Source organism: Cadophora gregata, assembly GCF_030347475.1.
Source record: "Cadophora gregata isolate MNR1 chromosome Unknown scaffold_6, whole genome shotgun sequence".
Taxonomy (NCBI): Eukaryota; Fungi; Ascomycota; class Leotiomycetes; order Helotiales; family Ploettnerulaceae; genus Cadophora; species Cadophora gregata.
The window spans coordinates 588,306-604,282 of record NW_026695929.1 but is presented as its reverse complement, the minus strand read 5'-3'; the positions used below and the strand labels follow the sequence as shown (position 1 = coordinate 604,282).

General features: G+C 48.5%; 4 protein-coding genes across 4 annotated transcripts; 1 reads left to right on the top strand and 3 right to left on the bottom strand.

Annotated features, from left to right (window-relative positions):
* Nucleotides 1–99: 99 nt before the first annotated feature.
* Nucleotides 100–549, bottom strand: ONS95_012028 (uncharacterized protein; the record flags this gene model as incomplete). Its single annotated transcript, XM_058505636.1, has 3 exons — nt 100–141; nt 250–356; nt 429–549. The coding sequence occupies 3 exons, from the start codon at nt 547–549 to the stop codon at nt 100–102; spliced, it is 270 nt and encodes an 89-aa protein (XP_058358158.1).
* Nucleotides 550–1,683: 1,134 nt separating this feature from the next.
* Nucleotides 1,684–2,806, bottom strand: ONS95_012027 (uncharacterized protein; the record flags this gene model as incomplete). Its single annotated transcript, XM_058505635.1, has 2 exons — nt 1,684–2,331; nt 2,408–2,806. The coding sequence occupies 2 exons, from the start codon at nt 2,804–2,806 to the stop codon at nt 1,684–1,686; spliced, it is 1,047 nt and encodes a 348-aa protein (XP_058358157.1).
* A 1,202-nt stretch (nt 2,807–4,008) lies between these two features.
* ONS95_012026 (uncharacterized protein) lies at nt 4,009–7,050 on the bottom strand (the record flags this gene model as incomplete). Its single annotated transcript, XM_058505634.1, has 4 exons — nt 4,009–4,178; nt 4,229–6,518; nt 6,565–6,851; nt 6,903–7,050. 4 exons carry the CDS (start codon nt 7,048–7,050, stop codon nt 4,009–4,011), a joined length of 2,895 nt encoding a protein of 964 aa, XP_058358156.1.
* Nucleotides 7,051–8,485: 1,435 nt separating this feature from the next.
* On the top strand, nt 8,486–15,083 carry ONS95_012025 (uncharacterized protein; the record flags this gene model as incomplete). The annotated part of the gene is made up of 3 exons (XM_058505633.1): nt 8,486–8,734; nt 8,787–9,111; nt 9,160–15,083. 3 exons carry the CDS (start codon nt 8,486–8,488, stop codon nt 15,081–15,083), a joined length of 6,498 nt encoding a protein of 2,165 aa, XP_058358155.1.
* Between the last annotated feature and the right edge of the window lie 894 nt (nt 15,084–15,977).

The following is a 15,977-nucleotide window of genomic DNA, read 5'->3' as shown; positions in this document are numbered from 1 at the left end:
AATAGTGCATAATATAATTAGAAAAGAAGCAATTCTCGTGGTTTGTACGTGTGTCGACCTTGCCCAAGCCAGTAGCCTCTGATGAAGGACCCAGGGAGCCTAAATCCAGACACACCCAGTACTAGCTTGACCACAAACCATCTATGCATCAAAAGAAGTATTAGCAGATAATCTTGATTACCCTCCAGACGATCAACCATACTACAGAATTTCACAACGAAAGGATTGAACAGAGAAAGGGGATCTTACGACATTGGGACCTCCACCAGGGCAGAGCCAGAGGTCACAGGTCTCCTTCTGACCAGGGCAGCGACAGTCCGTCTGGCCCTTGATTGACCCACCGTTACAAGCGGGCACTGATTAATGGTAGATTCAGTAACCTGTTTCAATAAATTGGGGAAATAACTCATGAAAGCCTCATCACTCACGGATTCTGGTACAGTCGGCGCGGGCTTCGATGACCAAATCGCGAGACTCCAATGCGTTGGGCATGGCAAGAACACCGGCGGCGAGTAGAGCGAAAACTTCAATGGTAGTGATGAACTTCATTGTGGTAGGATACAGTATAGTCTGTGTTTGTAGTTATGGTTGTTTGATAAGGTTCGAAGTATAGGATAGAAGCGTTGATTTGATACTGCAAATAGAAGAGTTCAACTTGGGTTTTGCGCATGCTTTATATTTTTCGTCTGCTATTGAAAGCTCTCATGCATCACCTAGTATCACTTCATGATGATAAATGCCGTAATGATGGACACATTCACATCCTTGTGGCATAAGGAGGACGAGTATCTCTCGGGCTGTCCAGTTATTAACCAGACCTCGAGAGTTACACGAGCTTCAATCGTCATAAGCACAACTTAGATAAAGGAGCAGATGTCATTTCATGGTAGAAAGTAGCAGTTGCTGACATAGGTAACACAGTTTCGTACAGACTCGTCAAGACTTACGGTCCCCTGTGAAACCACGTTTGCTCGTATGCCGTGTACGTTGGTAACACACATATTTGATTTGTCTTTAGGGCTATTTGAAATCGGTTGAGTGCCTAGCTATATTTTGGTTACAATGACTTAAGCTGCCTATCATGCTATTTACGTCAGGACCTAAAGCTTCGAAGACGACTTCGGCTGCCAACTCTTCAACGACAGATAATTTGATTGTAGTAAGAGGTTTTGACCACTTCCATGGCGATTTTTCCAAAGTAGTTTTGTTTAGAGGAGGAAGTGACCATGTCCGGGTAGATGACTTCATGTGCTATCGGCTTTGCAGAATTTTAGCGAATGTCATCGGTGAGATGGAGTAAGTAGACAGCATAACATTCCATTGACTGAGGCTTGACAAAAGAAAATGGCTATGACGACAGTTAGAGTACAGGAAGAGGATACCTCGAAGTTCATTGCTCCTCTTAAGCGAGCCAATTTTGATTCCCCCACAATCACTTCGAGTTCGCCATAGGTATTGGAATGGGTTTGTAACACAATCAAGAAGCACAGAGTATCAGATGATGGCAGTCTAAGATCCGTGTTACTTTTCCCGTAAATGCTGCGCAGAACTCAAAACGTAGGCAACATGCAAGTGAACATCGAAAGCCTTTTGATAGAAATAGAGTACTAGGGTAAAACAAGCTATTTTACAGTTATATACAAATCCTAGTCGAGAGTACTTGAGGAATTCCACCTCCGACCATTACTCGAAAAACTTGAAGCTGTAGCCCTCGTTGTTGTTGTCACCGGGCACACTCTTTCTGCTGTAGGTCGTCTTGCTCCACCAGACGAAGCTACCAGTAAGCCAAGCACGATTTTCCCACTTATACTCAGTACCCTTCTGAACCCCATGAAACACAAAAGGAATGGCTGTCGTTCCGCCAGGGCTCTGGTTGACAGCGCCGTCAGTGAGAGCAAAGGTATGGTGGCCTGGTCCATCAATGTAAAGTGTCGCGTCCCAGCCGTTCATCATTCTGTCTTGGTGAGAGCCAAAGAGGCAGCCGTTGGACTTGTACCAGTCCCAAACGTACGTGGGATCGCCTCCTTTCCGAAGACGGAGATCGGCGAGGCAGTACTTGTTGTTCCAGCTTCCATTGGCAGAGTAGACGATGTGCAATTGCCCGTTGGGGTCGACAATGGCTTCAGGTCCTTCGTTTACAGCTGGACTGTCTCCTTTCTCCCAGCCCTCACGGGGTTGGGAGATGATGAATCGTGGACCGATAGGCTTCGAGGGACTGTCCATACGGCAGATGTACAGGTTTTGCTCGCCATTCTCGCTCTCGCTCGCCCAACCGGACCAGACAAACCAGCCAAGACCCTCAAAAACAAAGAAAGTACCATCAATCGCCCACTAGAAAATGCTTTAGCTTTGGTTCGAATTGTCGTGGAGGAGTTCCGTGGTATGATCTCATAGAGAGTATACATACCTGATCATCTGGCAAAGCCAACTTCTCCGCAGCCGAGTACGTGCCCAAAGGCGAGTCAGCGCTGATAACATACATACGGTGAGCAGCATCTTTTCCCGCCGAAAAGTGGATGAAGGTCCTGCCCAAGTCGGTTGTAATTTCAGGAGCCCAAACATCGCCGATATCATCGTTCCAAACTTTCTCTCGTCGAACGTCTGCAGCACCGAGACCTTCGAGCGATGATGCTGCACGAACATAGATTCCGCCGGCAGACTCAGCGGAGTAATAGGTATCTCCAACCTTCATTATGGTTGGATCGGCTCCATCTCTGATCTTGACGGCTGAGGTGGAACCGACAAGGCAAAGAATCATGGCACCGAGTACCAATAAAAGGGAAGCAGACCGCCGATGGAAAGACATTATGGGCGAGTAAGTGTTTTCAAAATGTGACTGACAATAGTAATTGAGATATAAGTTATCTCATCAAGAACCTGAGATAGCCAGCTACTCTTATATTCCCAACAATCGGCTCCCCCTGAACGACGACTTGAACTGTGCCTCTTTGCATCTTTAAAAATACTACTCTCCTAGAACACTTTCGTTTGCTGCAATCCTGCGATAACGTCACAACTGACAGGAATAGTTAGCATTTACATGCTCGACATGCACGTACAGGCGAACCTGGGTTGAGCCTGGGGTTGTGATGTAGAATTTGCCAAGACAACCGCTATTCTGAAGGTGACCTTCCTCCTCGGGTTGGAAATTCAGACGATCGCATACGTTCTGAAGTACTTGATTGGCAAGATTTAGCCTTTCCAGGGGCGCAAGTCCTGTAAGGTCGAGAGAGGTCAGCTTATGGAGGCACAGCATGCAAATTGCAGCATCAGCCTCCGTAGGAATGGGTAGCTCGCCTTGGCGGTGAGACAAGAATACATCATAGCCCTCGCCAAATCTCGCCTACTGTACTGTAATGTAACCAAGATGTGAAAATTGTCCTCCGATCTGAAAGGAGCTGCTCGCCGCAATTCAGAGGGGGAACGTCCATTATGACGTATACTTCAGCGACTAGTTCAGAACTCTCGCCGGAGTGAGAGTAATATCGGAAGTACTCAATGGGGCGCGGAGGGCTTCAATTTTGTCTAGGTTGACTGACAAATGGTGACAAGTCCGTCCTCCGCCAAAGAAGAACACAAATCCAAATTGAAGCCTAAAGGGTGCTGCTACCTGTTGGAACTCAGAATATGGTTATGATTATGGGTAAGGGTAATTGTAGATATTTCGGTGCCACTCCAGCCCTTGAAGTGCATAAGAAAACGCGAGCTCTCTGGGATAATTTTCTTTAGGAAAGGACAATCGCCTCAATTCATATTCACAGCGCAATTAGAGAACGTTGGATTTTAAAGGATTTTTTCAATTCATTCTCCAAATCCTCTTTCTCTCTCTTGAAATGTACATATCCTATCGAGCTTCTACAGAACTCTGACAAATGGAACGCTACCAAATTCACCATCCATAACCAAAGCAAGCAAATTCCCAAGCCCGGAGTCATCATATATAGACAGTCACAAATTAACCTCTCATGTTCCCCTCTCACCTCGCCTCCAATGCAAAATATGCGTCATTTAGCAGTTCTGGAGATAATTGCTTGGTACCAGACCTGGCCTGCCGTTCTTTCCTGCTACTTCGGCTTCCCACCATCCGTCATCTTGAAGTCTCAAGACAGCGAGGATGTCGCCTTTTGCGAAACTTAGTTCCTCTGGAATGGCGGCTTGATACATGTACATTGCACGAGCTAGCAGGAGGTCAGTATGATGTATAATTTCGAAGGGGAGGGAGACTTACCAAAATGAAGGATTGGACGTCCTTCTCTGTTGAATTGTCTAACATCTGCAACGCTCTTGCTACGCTGTCGAGAAGCTAGTTGTTGGCCTCCCTGGCTGCCTGCTTGACTGCCCCCATAGTAGCTCATTGTTCTCGAATTGGTGGATCCACCTGATCTACCACCTCGTTGAGAGCCATAGCCATCCTCCAGAGCAGGGGCAAGTTGCATCTGCATAGACATATCGTTATTTATATGACTGCTACTTGGCCTCTCTTGTTCACGAAATGGAGCTGGAGAGACGGCCCGCGCAACGTCGTTGGGTGAGTTGTGGCGGTAATAACCCTGATCAGAACCACGCTTTTGAGGTGTGGAAGATTGAGCACGATTACGTTGACTTCCAGCATATGGATTTGGAGAAGCGGATCGGTAGGACTGCCTTGCGTCTGGTTGCATGACTGGACGAGGGGAAACGCTGCGAGGTGGTGCTGGGGAAGTAGCTCGTGGCATGTCGCTGCCTCGGGTACCAGGACGTGATTGCGATTGCGATACTCCATATCCGCTCTGAGAATCAGGCCTCGACTGGGCACTGAACATGGTTTGGGTCTGGTCAACATACTTTTGGCGAGTCTGCTGCATGGCCTTCGAAGTAAAGGCAGGTTGTGGGAGCCCTAGTCGTTGTACCGGCTGGTCGTAGGAGGGCGGTGGAGTTCCCCTCATGCCCGCCATCAACGCACCGTTCGTCATCTGCGACCCAACAGGTCGAGAGCTGGGTGTTGCTCCTGGTGCAGGGGTTGGGATTCCATGGTAATTGTCTGCAGATACCCGAGTCGATGAAGCCTTTGTCACACCCTTCAATTCTGCCAGTGCTTGAGCAATTGGATCCAGATCCTCTTCCTCTTGTGGCGGCTTGTTCTGGGAGACCTTGCCTCTTCTCTCGGGTGTTGCAACATCAAAGACATTGTTTCCGACATTGAGCTGGAAACTGGCACGAGGATCAATTGGCTCTGGGCTGCCACTGGGTCTGTCACTAATCATGTTCTGCGAGTCATGGCTGTAGGCCTGAGGCCTTTTGGTTGGACTGTTTTGGCCACTGGTCGTAGTTCTTGCAGACCAAGTGTTGCGATTCGAAGGTGTCATAGCTGTGTGGTCTTTATCCTTATTACTTTTGCGTCTGAAGGGACTGTGGCTTTGAAAGAATCCGCTTTTCTTTTTCAAGACCTGCTTCTCAGCTGGAGGGCCGACGACTTGTTTGACTGGAGACGTCTTGCCGCTCACGGGATCGCGGCTTGAGAATGAAGTTGGGTTAGAGTACTCGCTGTTGGAGTCTCGACTGGACGGTCTAGCTCCACTGTGAGCAGAGCTTAGCTCAGATGGTGGGCCTGTCCGGCATAACATAGTCATTCCATCCATCGGATAAGGATCATGAGGTACAGCAGCAAGCGGGCCATGTTGGGATTGTTCATAAGTCAACATGTTTTGTTGTGGTTCCTGTTGTTGCCTGGACTGAGGTTGATAATCAAGCTGCTGTCTGGATGCCTGCCTTGCATGTGGTGGTTGTTCAAGCTGTCGGGTCTGCTTGGGTTGATACTCGGGCTGTGGTTGTCTGACCGGTGCGGGCTGGTAGTCTTCGACGTGTGCTTGCCTGGATCTATCTCCTAACGCCTTTTGTGGAGTTAAAGTAGCCTCGCGACTTTGTGTCTCGGGTTCATGACCCATATCCTTAGCCAGAGCAGATTGAGGGTCATGATGTGACTCGAAAACAGATGGTTGGGGCGAAGAACTTCGGTAAGCGGGATTAATGGTCCGTGGAAATTGTGCAACCGAGTAATTGTCATCCTCAGAGGCTTCGGATTGTGTATCGCTGACATCTCCTCGGCAAAAATTGATGTATTTCGGTGGATCTGGTATCTCTTGCCCTGTTCCGCGCTCCTTAATGAATGAAGCAATGTCTTTCTCCACCTCACAGTTCTCCAAGGACAGTCGGACCTTTTCGCACGAAGCGTCATCACTAACACAAACGGTCGATGCGATGTTGGCGAAGCTCCACAGACTGCTCTTCATGAAGTCCAAGCGTTCTTCTTCCAAGTCTTGGAACTTGTCTGCGGCAGCCTTCCAATCTCTGTTCCATCTCCCTGTTGTCTCCTCAAGTGCCTTCACAGCATTCTCGTACTCGGTGTTCGATGTGGCGAGGTTTATTTGAGTCTTCTCCAGCTTGGCCTTGTTTTTCCTTTCTTCTTGACCCATAACCATATGCCCTTGTGCCAGATAACCCTTAATCTTTAGACATTCTTGCTCGTACCTGTCTCGGGTCTGGAAAGTGTTAGGGGGGAAGCTGCGCGGGCGATGAAGTACTTGCCTTATTTACTAGCTGTGTTTGCTGAATTTTAACCTTCAGTACTTTCTCGATTCCGCCTTGCACAATCTTTCTTCGCTCTTTCATAGCACCTGCAAAGGCCGCCAGCGGTTCCTCTAGTTCTGTCTTCATCTGACTAGCAATGTTTTGGTGTGACTTTCCCATCGCCTCAACCTCTCCTCGTAACACATCCAGGGATGCCCGAAGAGTTCCAGCCTCCTGGGATCCAAGTGGCTTCCGTGATAATGAGAGTAGCTTGCGTGCATATTCGTCCTCGAGAGCTGCCCGAGCTGAGGAGTGTCAGTGGCAGATATGTAAACATACGGTCGAGTACTACGTACCTGTGTAGAATGACTTTAACTCGTCGCATGTTTGCTTCGCATTATGCATCCGCTGCAATAAAGGGTCGACCCCAGCATCATCTTTACCCCAGAAGTTGTTGGCAAAGCTCATTGACACCGACGGTCCTTCTGACACGACTGAAGGCATCTCGCCCAGCCTGTTTCGGTATGTTGAGTTTGGGAAGTCGCGTTACTGTGCTCCAGTCTTGAAGTACAGTAGCTCCTGCTGTCTCGGAAAGGAATGGATAATTAGGAGTGGAGGGCAAACGACGAAGTTGTTCGAGTGAGCGAAGATGGGAAAGGCTGGAATGCATGCCCTGATAATGGCCAGGGTATCATATCTGAAAAGCGGAGGCGCATATAAACATCCGAGCCGCACGACGTTGGCAGGGCAGCGGGGCACAAACGATCTTCGCCCCGCCACACTATTCCTGATACGGGCCCCTCACTCATGGATTCCAATCTCCATCAAGAGCCCCCATCATATCATGATCTTGAAGTTCGGAAGATGGAGTTTCAAATTGGCTCATTGTAAGACCGAGCTATGTGATTGCACGTTTGATCAATTGCCAGGCGCAAGGACTTATTCCTGACATATCACAGTCTGCAAGCCCTTTTCATCCCCACAGGATTGGCTCCCAAGGCAGGCATGGATCCGACTGATATCGAAGGACTTGCGGAACTTCTATCCTCGATAAGTATGACCAAGGAGATCCGTTTTTGACATGTCGAAAAGGATCATTTTGTTATGTGCCTGTTTCACATAGCTCCTGGAATGCTGCGGATACATTGTACGTGTCTGGCAGGCTAAGTTCTGGTTTTATTCACAACATTAGAGATATCGCGCAAGGTAATTAACCGTCAAGTTCAACAAATCCTTGACGTCCAAGTAAAGAGGTTTCCAGTCGTTAGATGGAGCTCTGTAACTGCTCTCAGCTTCGGAGGAATGGCCGAGGTTGTGACAAAACCGAATCTCGCGAAGTTATACGACGTTCTCATGACAATGTGCCAAATCAAGCTTGTGTCTTTCTTACTACAAGCTTATCAATCCTTTTGATACAATACGCAGTGGTTCATTACCGAAATGCCAAACAAATTCTTTGCCAGGTCGCCAGATCTCGCGTCAGCCGCTATCAAGGGGCGAGCTTCATAACCCCTGGCTTCTCCCGTACCTGCAGTGGAAGACGGCTCTCCAACATCTCTGCTTGTAACACAACGGATGCAGAAAAACGAAGCCAATAGATTATGAATATTACTGAAATAGAAGGACTCATGTTGTACCCATGTTAACCTGAGGCACAAAAGAGCGCAAACTCCAGCTTCTTCTTTACCGGAGCTTCTCGTCCATTTTGGGTTAGCGCGGAGCCTCACAGCTGGCTGCCGAGAGCGCGACCTCATCTTTCGTTCAACCTACTTCATCACGACCTTACAACCCACACCGACTCCATCACCATACCCCTCCTCTTGCAACTCTGCACTCCATACAGCCAATGCTCATACCACCCCGATAGATCTTCTTTCGTCCTCCGAGATCGAGAGATAGCTCTGCGGAGTGGGTCTGCGCAAGAACATCAACGTCTTCGATGGTCAACTCAAGAGGGGGGACTTTCACACCTTCGCAACAAACCATCGTCACAGGTGTTAGTCATTCACCGCACGGCTCTCATCATAGCACTTTCAGTGCCGGCGCCAGTCCTAGTACAAATAGTCCTACGGGGTCCAACTCGCTCACAAAAATTGTCGTCGCCCAAGTCTACCTCCTTCTCAGTACGATCAAGGAGGATACTAAGGATCGCACAAAGTGGGAACAACAAGCTGAGCAGCTCAGAAAGGTAGGATGGAAACTCGTCGTCGTGGTGGGCCAATGCTAATACCGCTGTGTAGCTGATCGATGAACACGGCATGGAAGTATTCCAAAAATACTTCAGCCGTCTTGTGGTTGGCAATGCTCCTACAATCTTTCCAGGTATCAACCGTCCGGTAGCAAATCCTGCCACCTATCCTGTTCTCCATGACGAGGTTCACAAGATATCGCATAATGTGGATCAGGCGCGTAGGATTGCAGAGTCAATAGAGACGGCAAATGAGGACATATTCCGGGACTTTGATCTTTCAACATTCATGGATCATTTCAAGCTAGACGCACTCGAGAAGACAATTCTAGCTCTTGCTTTCAAGACAGGTTCAAGATCGGATCTGAAAACAAAGGGTGAGTCGCTTGGTGTGATGAAAGCTTACTGTTGCTAATGGATAGCAGCCGATGCCATTATATCTGCGAATTTCGCTCAATTCCTTTCCGCTCTCGTTCACCCTACCTCAAACCATGACGACATGTCAACCGATTTCCTTGCCCTCATAATCGATCGCTTCATTCAAGAACAGCCTCCGAACTTTGACGAGTCTGCGCAGCGAGATTTGATAATGGCACTTCAATTCCGATATCAAAATCAGAGTCAGGAGAAGGACACAGTTCCAACAACGATTCTTGCAGCATTATATCTGATGTACGCGTTGAACAGTGGAAATCCCTTGACGGAATTTCTACAAAGAGTCGGCTCAGCATTCACAGCTGATGAAGATTCCTGCCGAGGATACTTGAGAAACGGAAACATTGGTCTTAATGAGGAATTAGTCGCTGGTGGACTAATCTACACAGCGCTCAGTCGAAGCATCCCGTTCTCCACCACCGTCCTGGTCAACAGTTTGCGGATGGAAGTCTCGCCCAACTTCAACTGGCAACGAGTGGTTGGATTCTTTGACCAGGATCAGCTGCGCATATCGAAAGACCAATTTTTGGCCCTGTACGAAGCATTCCGACCTCTGGCAGTTGACGGCTTGATCGATGTACAGTCACTTTGGGGAGGCACCTGGCAAAACTCGGAGACACAGCTGTCGTTCATCAGCGCATATGCATCTCTGTACGACAACGAGCTTGACGCAACTACTATCCCTGGTCTGGAGCCAGCTTTCACACTAGAGGACTTTGAGGGCGCAGAGGATGACGTCCGTGAACGTGCTGCCCAAGCTATAAAGCATCCTCTGGTATCTGTGGTTGCTTTATCATCCATGTTCCACGTCGCCCTACACACCACGGCCGCATCTGATACCGTCGAGGCCAAAAGACTCTTTCAGGAGGTTGTTGTACCAAATTTGGATGTATTCTTGGTTTCCGCATTTGGCGTCCCAAAGCCATGGCCAGAATTGGCAACAGACACAATCAATAATCTCTTTGATCGATTTTTATTCAAGTACGACCGCAATTACGACTTCGTTCTGGAAGGATTGTGGCGCAAGGACAAACAATGGGTAGCGCAGAGACTTGTTGAAGCGCATGCCAAGGTTCCCATGGAGCTCCCTACCATTCTGGACCATGCTCTGAGACACCAATGGCTTGACGATTTAGCCTCCATCCCGAATGGCTTCGGACTTGATCTCGTGGCAGTTGCTAGTGCTCGAGGCTTCCTAGACCTAGATCGATGGGCAGCTAGCAATCTCGCGAGAATTCCAGACCTTCCGCATTCACTTCTCACATTTCTTAACATCAAAGCAGAGCATGAGCTTGCATACCAGCGGCAAAAACACTTACACAGTGTTATGCTTCCAGTCAAGACAATAGCCAAATTACTGCAAGCGCTAGAGGATGCCATGCCCAGGGTGCCGTCAAACGACTTGATACTCGTCCAGCGAGCATGCATCACTGCATACCCTCGATTGATCAACTACGGCGAGGGTTTCGACGACATCATCGATGCCAATGGCGCAGAGAGTAACTCATTACCTAAGGAAGCCAATGAGAAAATGGAAGCCCACTACAAGCAGATGTACAGTGACGAAGTGCAGGTCCGCAGCATCGTAGAAGCGCTTGAGAGATACAAGCACTCCCGTGACCCAGCCGACCAGGATGTTTTTGCTTGCATGATCCATGGACTCTTCGATGAGTACGCTTTGTACCAGACATATCCCTTGGAAGCCTTGGCTACAACCGCTGTGTTGTTTGGAGGTATCATTTCGCAGAAGCTGATATCTGAGCTTCCTCTGAAGATTGGTCTTGGTATGATCCTTGAGGCAGTCAAGGATTATTCTCCGTCGGATTCTATGTACAAGTTTGGCCTCCAGGCTCTCATGCAACTTTTCAGCCGATTACGCGAGTGGCCTGGATTCTGCAAAAGATTGCTGGAAGTACCAGGGCTCCAAAACACCGAGGCTTGGAGCAAGGCAGAAGATGTTGTGCGTGCCGAGCAGGACGCGCGTGTTTTTTCCCCTGTCAACGGTATGAACGGAGGAGACTTGAAGACACCACCTCCGCCAGCATTCAATGCTCTCCGAGTAGACCCGCCTGCCTACCAGTTCCCTACCCCTGATGAGGATGTTACAGGCAAAATACAGTTTGTTCTTAATAATATCAGCATGGAGAATATTGAGAGCAAGTTCATCGAGCTACAAGAACTAGTCAGTGACGAAGGTCAACAATGGTTTGCTACTCACTTGGTGCAAGAGAGAGCGAGAATGCAGCCGAACTACCACAATGTGTATCTCAACACGATCAAGCTTTTTGGAAGGAAATCTTTATGGGCAGACGTATTGCGAGAGACTTATGTCAGCACATTCAAAACCCTTAACGCAGAATCAACAATGCAAAATGCCCTCGAGCGGACACATCTCAAGAATCTGGCTACTTGGCTTGGATCTCTTACCCTAGCTCGAGATAAGCCAATCAAACATCGGAATATTGCTTTCAAGCAACTTTTGATAGAGGGCTATGAGTCTCACCGGCTGCTTGTGGTAATTCCCTTCATCTGTAAGGTTTTGGCTCAAGGCAAATACTCCACTGTGTTCAAACCCCCCAATCCGTGGGTCATGGACATCATCAAAGCTTTAATGGAGCTGTACACAAAGGCCGACCTCAAACTTAATCTTCGATTTGAGATCGAAGTTCTCTGCGGAGAATTGGATCTTGATCATAAGAGCATCGAGCCTTCTGACGAGATCATGAATCGCATCTCGCTTATCGAGGAAGCAACGGAAGTGATGGCACCGGAAGTCATGGATAGATTTGACAATTTATCATTGAATGGAATGGCTGGTGGAGTTGGAGGTGGGAGATTCTCTCCTCACGAAATCACAGCCTCTATTCCAGACCTTGGTCCGCTTTTGCAGTATCCTCCAGTCAACGACATGGTCAATCAGGGTCGCTTGCAGGACATCATGAAAGCAGCAATCACCCGTGCTGTCCATGAAATTATTTCTCCAGTTGTTGAACGCTCAGTTACCATTGCTGCTATATCGACTGCTCAGATGATCCACAAAGATTTTGCGACAGAGCCAAACGAAGCAAGAGTGCGGGCAGCCGCCATCAATATGGTCAAGAAAACCGCTGGCGCTCTGGCTTTGGTCACATCAAAAGAGCCATTGCGAGCAAGCATGACAAATTACATCCGAGCTTTGTCTGGTGAGCTCCCACAGGGACTGCCCGAAGGAACTATCATCATGTGTGTCACATCGAACCTCGATCTGGCTTGTAGTCAAGTTGAGAAGAAAGCAGAAGAGCGTGCAGTTCCTGAGATTGAGGAGATGATCGAGCCGGAGCTAGAAGCTCGCCGTCACCACAAGATGACCAGACCAGACGACCCATACGTCGATCCTGGATTAAGCCGCTGGTCTTGGACCATTCCGGATCCATTCAAGTTGTCGCCAGCTCTTGGTGGCCTCAATCAGTCACAAATGGCTATTTACGACGAATTTGCCCGGCAGCCACGTGCGCAAGCAACCCTTCCAGGACCAACCCATATCCCATCGTCATCAGACGCTACGAGAACGATGGCGAACGAAATTTTGCAAGATTCCTACCCACCAGTTCCGAATCTACCGACTCCTGCGGAACCACCAGCAATGTCACACCTCCCAGCTCAACAGCCTGCTTATGCCCAGCAAAATAATTCAGTGGTCAACGGGAGAGTGGCTACAATGCAGATGGATCCCAGAATGCTGGCAGAAAGAGTAGAGAAGGCATTGGTAGAGCTCGAGCGGGTTGCAGCCGATACACCCGAGCAGCATGTCGCAGATCTCCCCCGGCCTCATGCAGTGCTCGACACACTGGACGCATTGTATGGCTTGATATTCAGAAGCTCGCAAGGGCCTGATCATTACGACTATTATATCGTAGACCACATATGCAACATGTTGTTCAGTGGTCCGGAGCAAGATCTTGTTATGGAGTGCCTGGTTCAAGTATTGGAGAACATCTGCAGAATGGCAGGTCGAACCGCGAACCGCGTGTTCGATGTCATTTCCCAACGACCGGGCGAATCTTTCTTCCGAGTTCCTCTCATTGTCTGCCTGACAAAGGCTCATCTACTGGAATGGGGTCGTATCGACTTGGAGATCTCTAGGGTCATCTCACAACGCAAGGATGGGTCACTACAATTTTTTCTATCACTCTTGGAGACCGTCCTTCTGAATGACCGCCCTGTTGCACTTTACGCCGACTTCGTGAAAAGTTTGGAAGTTGCCTGGGCATGGATCACAGAAGAACCTGACATGGAAGTTGGTCAGCAGCTCAAACAAAAGCTAACGAGCTCTGGTCTTCCAGAACCTCGCTCTCAAATCACGAATGATCGCAAGCAAGACCAATTGTTATATATCTTCGAGGAGTGGGTTCGCCTCTGCAGCAATCCCAATGCGTCCGAGAATGCGCCTGCGCATTTCATTGCTCAGATGTACAATAGGCAGCAGATCAACAACAGGGAGGACCTGCACATGTTCCTCCGACTGGCCATTGACAACTCTGTTGATCGATTTGAGCAACTCATTCAGACCGAGAGTCCTATCAACGAGGCGTACATTGCGACAGACTCCTTAGCCAAGCTCATTGCCTTACTAGTCAAGGGCCACGAACAGGACGGCGCGGTCAAGACTGACAAAGCTGCGTACCTCAACTCCATCCTGTCTTTGACTATCCTGGTACTGAATCACCACCACGTCCTTCGTGGTGAAAGTTTCAATCAGAAACCCTTTTACAGATTGTATTCTACCATCCTTTGTGAGCTGGATGCATTCGAAGAGGGCTTGTCTGAAGATGAACGCCAGGACATCACCCTTGTTTTTGCTAGAATCTTCCTCAAAATTCCACCGACCCATTTCCCTGGTTTCATGACTAGTTGGATGAGCCTGATCTCGCACCGAAAGTTCTTGCCTGTGGTTCTAGGGCTACCTAAGCAAGTTGGATGGGGATTGTTCGCTGATCTCATGGAGAAGCTACTTTTCTACCTCGGAGAATTGCTCAAGCCAGTTATACATCTCGATCCAACCACAAGCCAGATATACCGAGGGGTTATTAAGCTGGTTATCATACTTCACCACGATTTCCCAGAGTTCCTATCAGCAAATCACTCCAAGCTTTCTGTTCATGTTCCCAGCTATTCAACTCAGCTCAACAACTTGATCTTGAGTGCAACTCCGCCTCAAAACGCAGATATGCCAAATCCAATGCAGCCGGGGCTCAAGCTTGACCGTGTGGGCGAGATCCGGCAATCACCAGAGAGTATGAATGACGTCGAGGGGCCACTGCGAGACTCTGGGTTGTTCGACCTTGTAGAGCAAGCCTTAGAGCATGGCCCTTCGGAGGATGCCATTGCGCACATTGCCCATGAAATACAACGAAAGAAGACACGCCAAAATGGGCTAGGCTCACTGCTAGTTGATGCGGACCGAAAGCTGATTGATTCTTTGGTTCTCTATGTTGGCACAAACGCTATTGCCAGATCCGAACACAAGGGAGCTCCAATATTCACACCTGGAACTCCGGACATCAAATTGCTATCCATGCTTGTTCATGAGCTCCGCCCCGCCACAAGATTCGTCTTCCTTGGTAGCATTGTTAATCAACTTCGATTCCCTAACACTCAAACTCACTACTTCAATCAAGCTCTTCTCGATCTTTTTGGTAGTGATGCCAACGATCAAGAAGAGCTGGAAATTCGTGAGCAGATCACCCGAATTCTGCTAGAGAGGTCAATTGGCCAGTGGCCACAACCCTGGGGTCTTCTTGTTGTGATTCAGGAATTGGTCAAGAACAAAAAGTACATGTTCTTCGATCTGCCATTCATCAAGTCTGCGCCTGAGGCAAGTTACCAGCTTTCTATATCTTCTCGAGTCTATACTAACATCCCAGCAGGTTGGTGAGCGCTTTCTTGCTCTGGTACAAGCCGGGCCTGTTCAATAATTGAACCTAACTGATCGGACGAAATCTGAACGATTACTGTCCACTACTCTTATCCCACACAAACTCCTAACACGCATCCCTGAGCCGGATATGTCACCAAGATCCGGTTTCTAATTGTTACATAATCTATCAGTCACAAACGGCGTTCTTTATACCTCAGCATCATTGAGGATCTGTTCTCTGCATAGCGAGCGATGGTTGGGTTTTCACGGTTTTGCAACACTCGGGTGGGGCAAGGCGCGAAGAGGTTTTCCTACTTAATGCATCCGAAATGATAATGTTTCGGCCCTGCCGTCAGAGGGAGGGCAAAAGATGACATGGGAGGCTTTGGGAAAACAGACATATGGCGTGGAAATGGTTTTGCTTATGCTGTCAACCGGAAGACGGCCACTTTGTATCATAGAATGGAGTCTTGTGTTTACTAGGACGTGGTTCACTGAATAAATTCCGTGCCTCTGGATTCTGACAGCTCAATTCCAGCTGTGAAATCATCTGGCAACTTTCCTTGATTCGAGATCTTCTTTCTCAGCGTCATCGCTGCCCCGCAAGCTAAGTAGTCCCAAGCCGAGGGACAAAATGGGCAAGTTCCCGCCATTTCGAATCAAGCGCTGGTGATTAGCCAGTGACCGCTTTGGAGATTGACGGCGGAGAGAGATCTACGAGTCTAAAAATTACACTCTCAAAGTCAAGAGACTAGGAGCGGTATTTGATGATCCGCTCCATGAAGTCAAATCCACGCCGAGGCGGTCGGCATGGAAGGAGGGGACGAGAACATTTGCACGCTACAAGTATGAGCAGGAACCTTTGGGAAAACATATTTACTGCGTTTGCACTTCTTCATCTGAGCTCTTGTT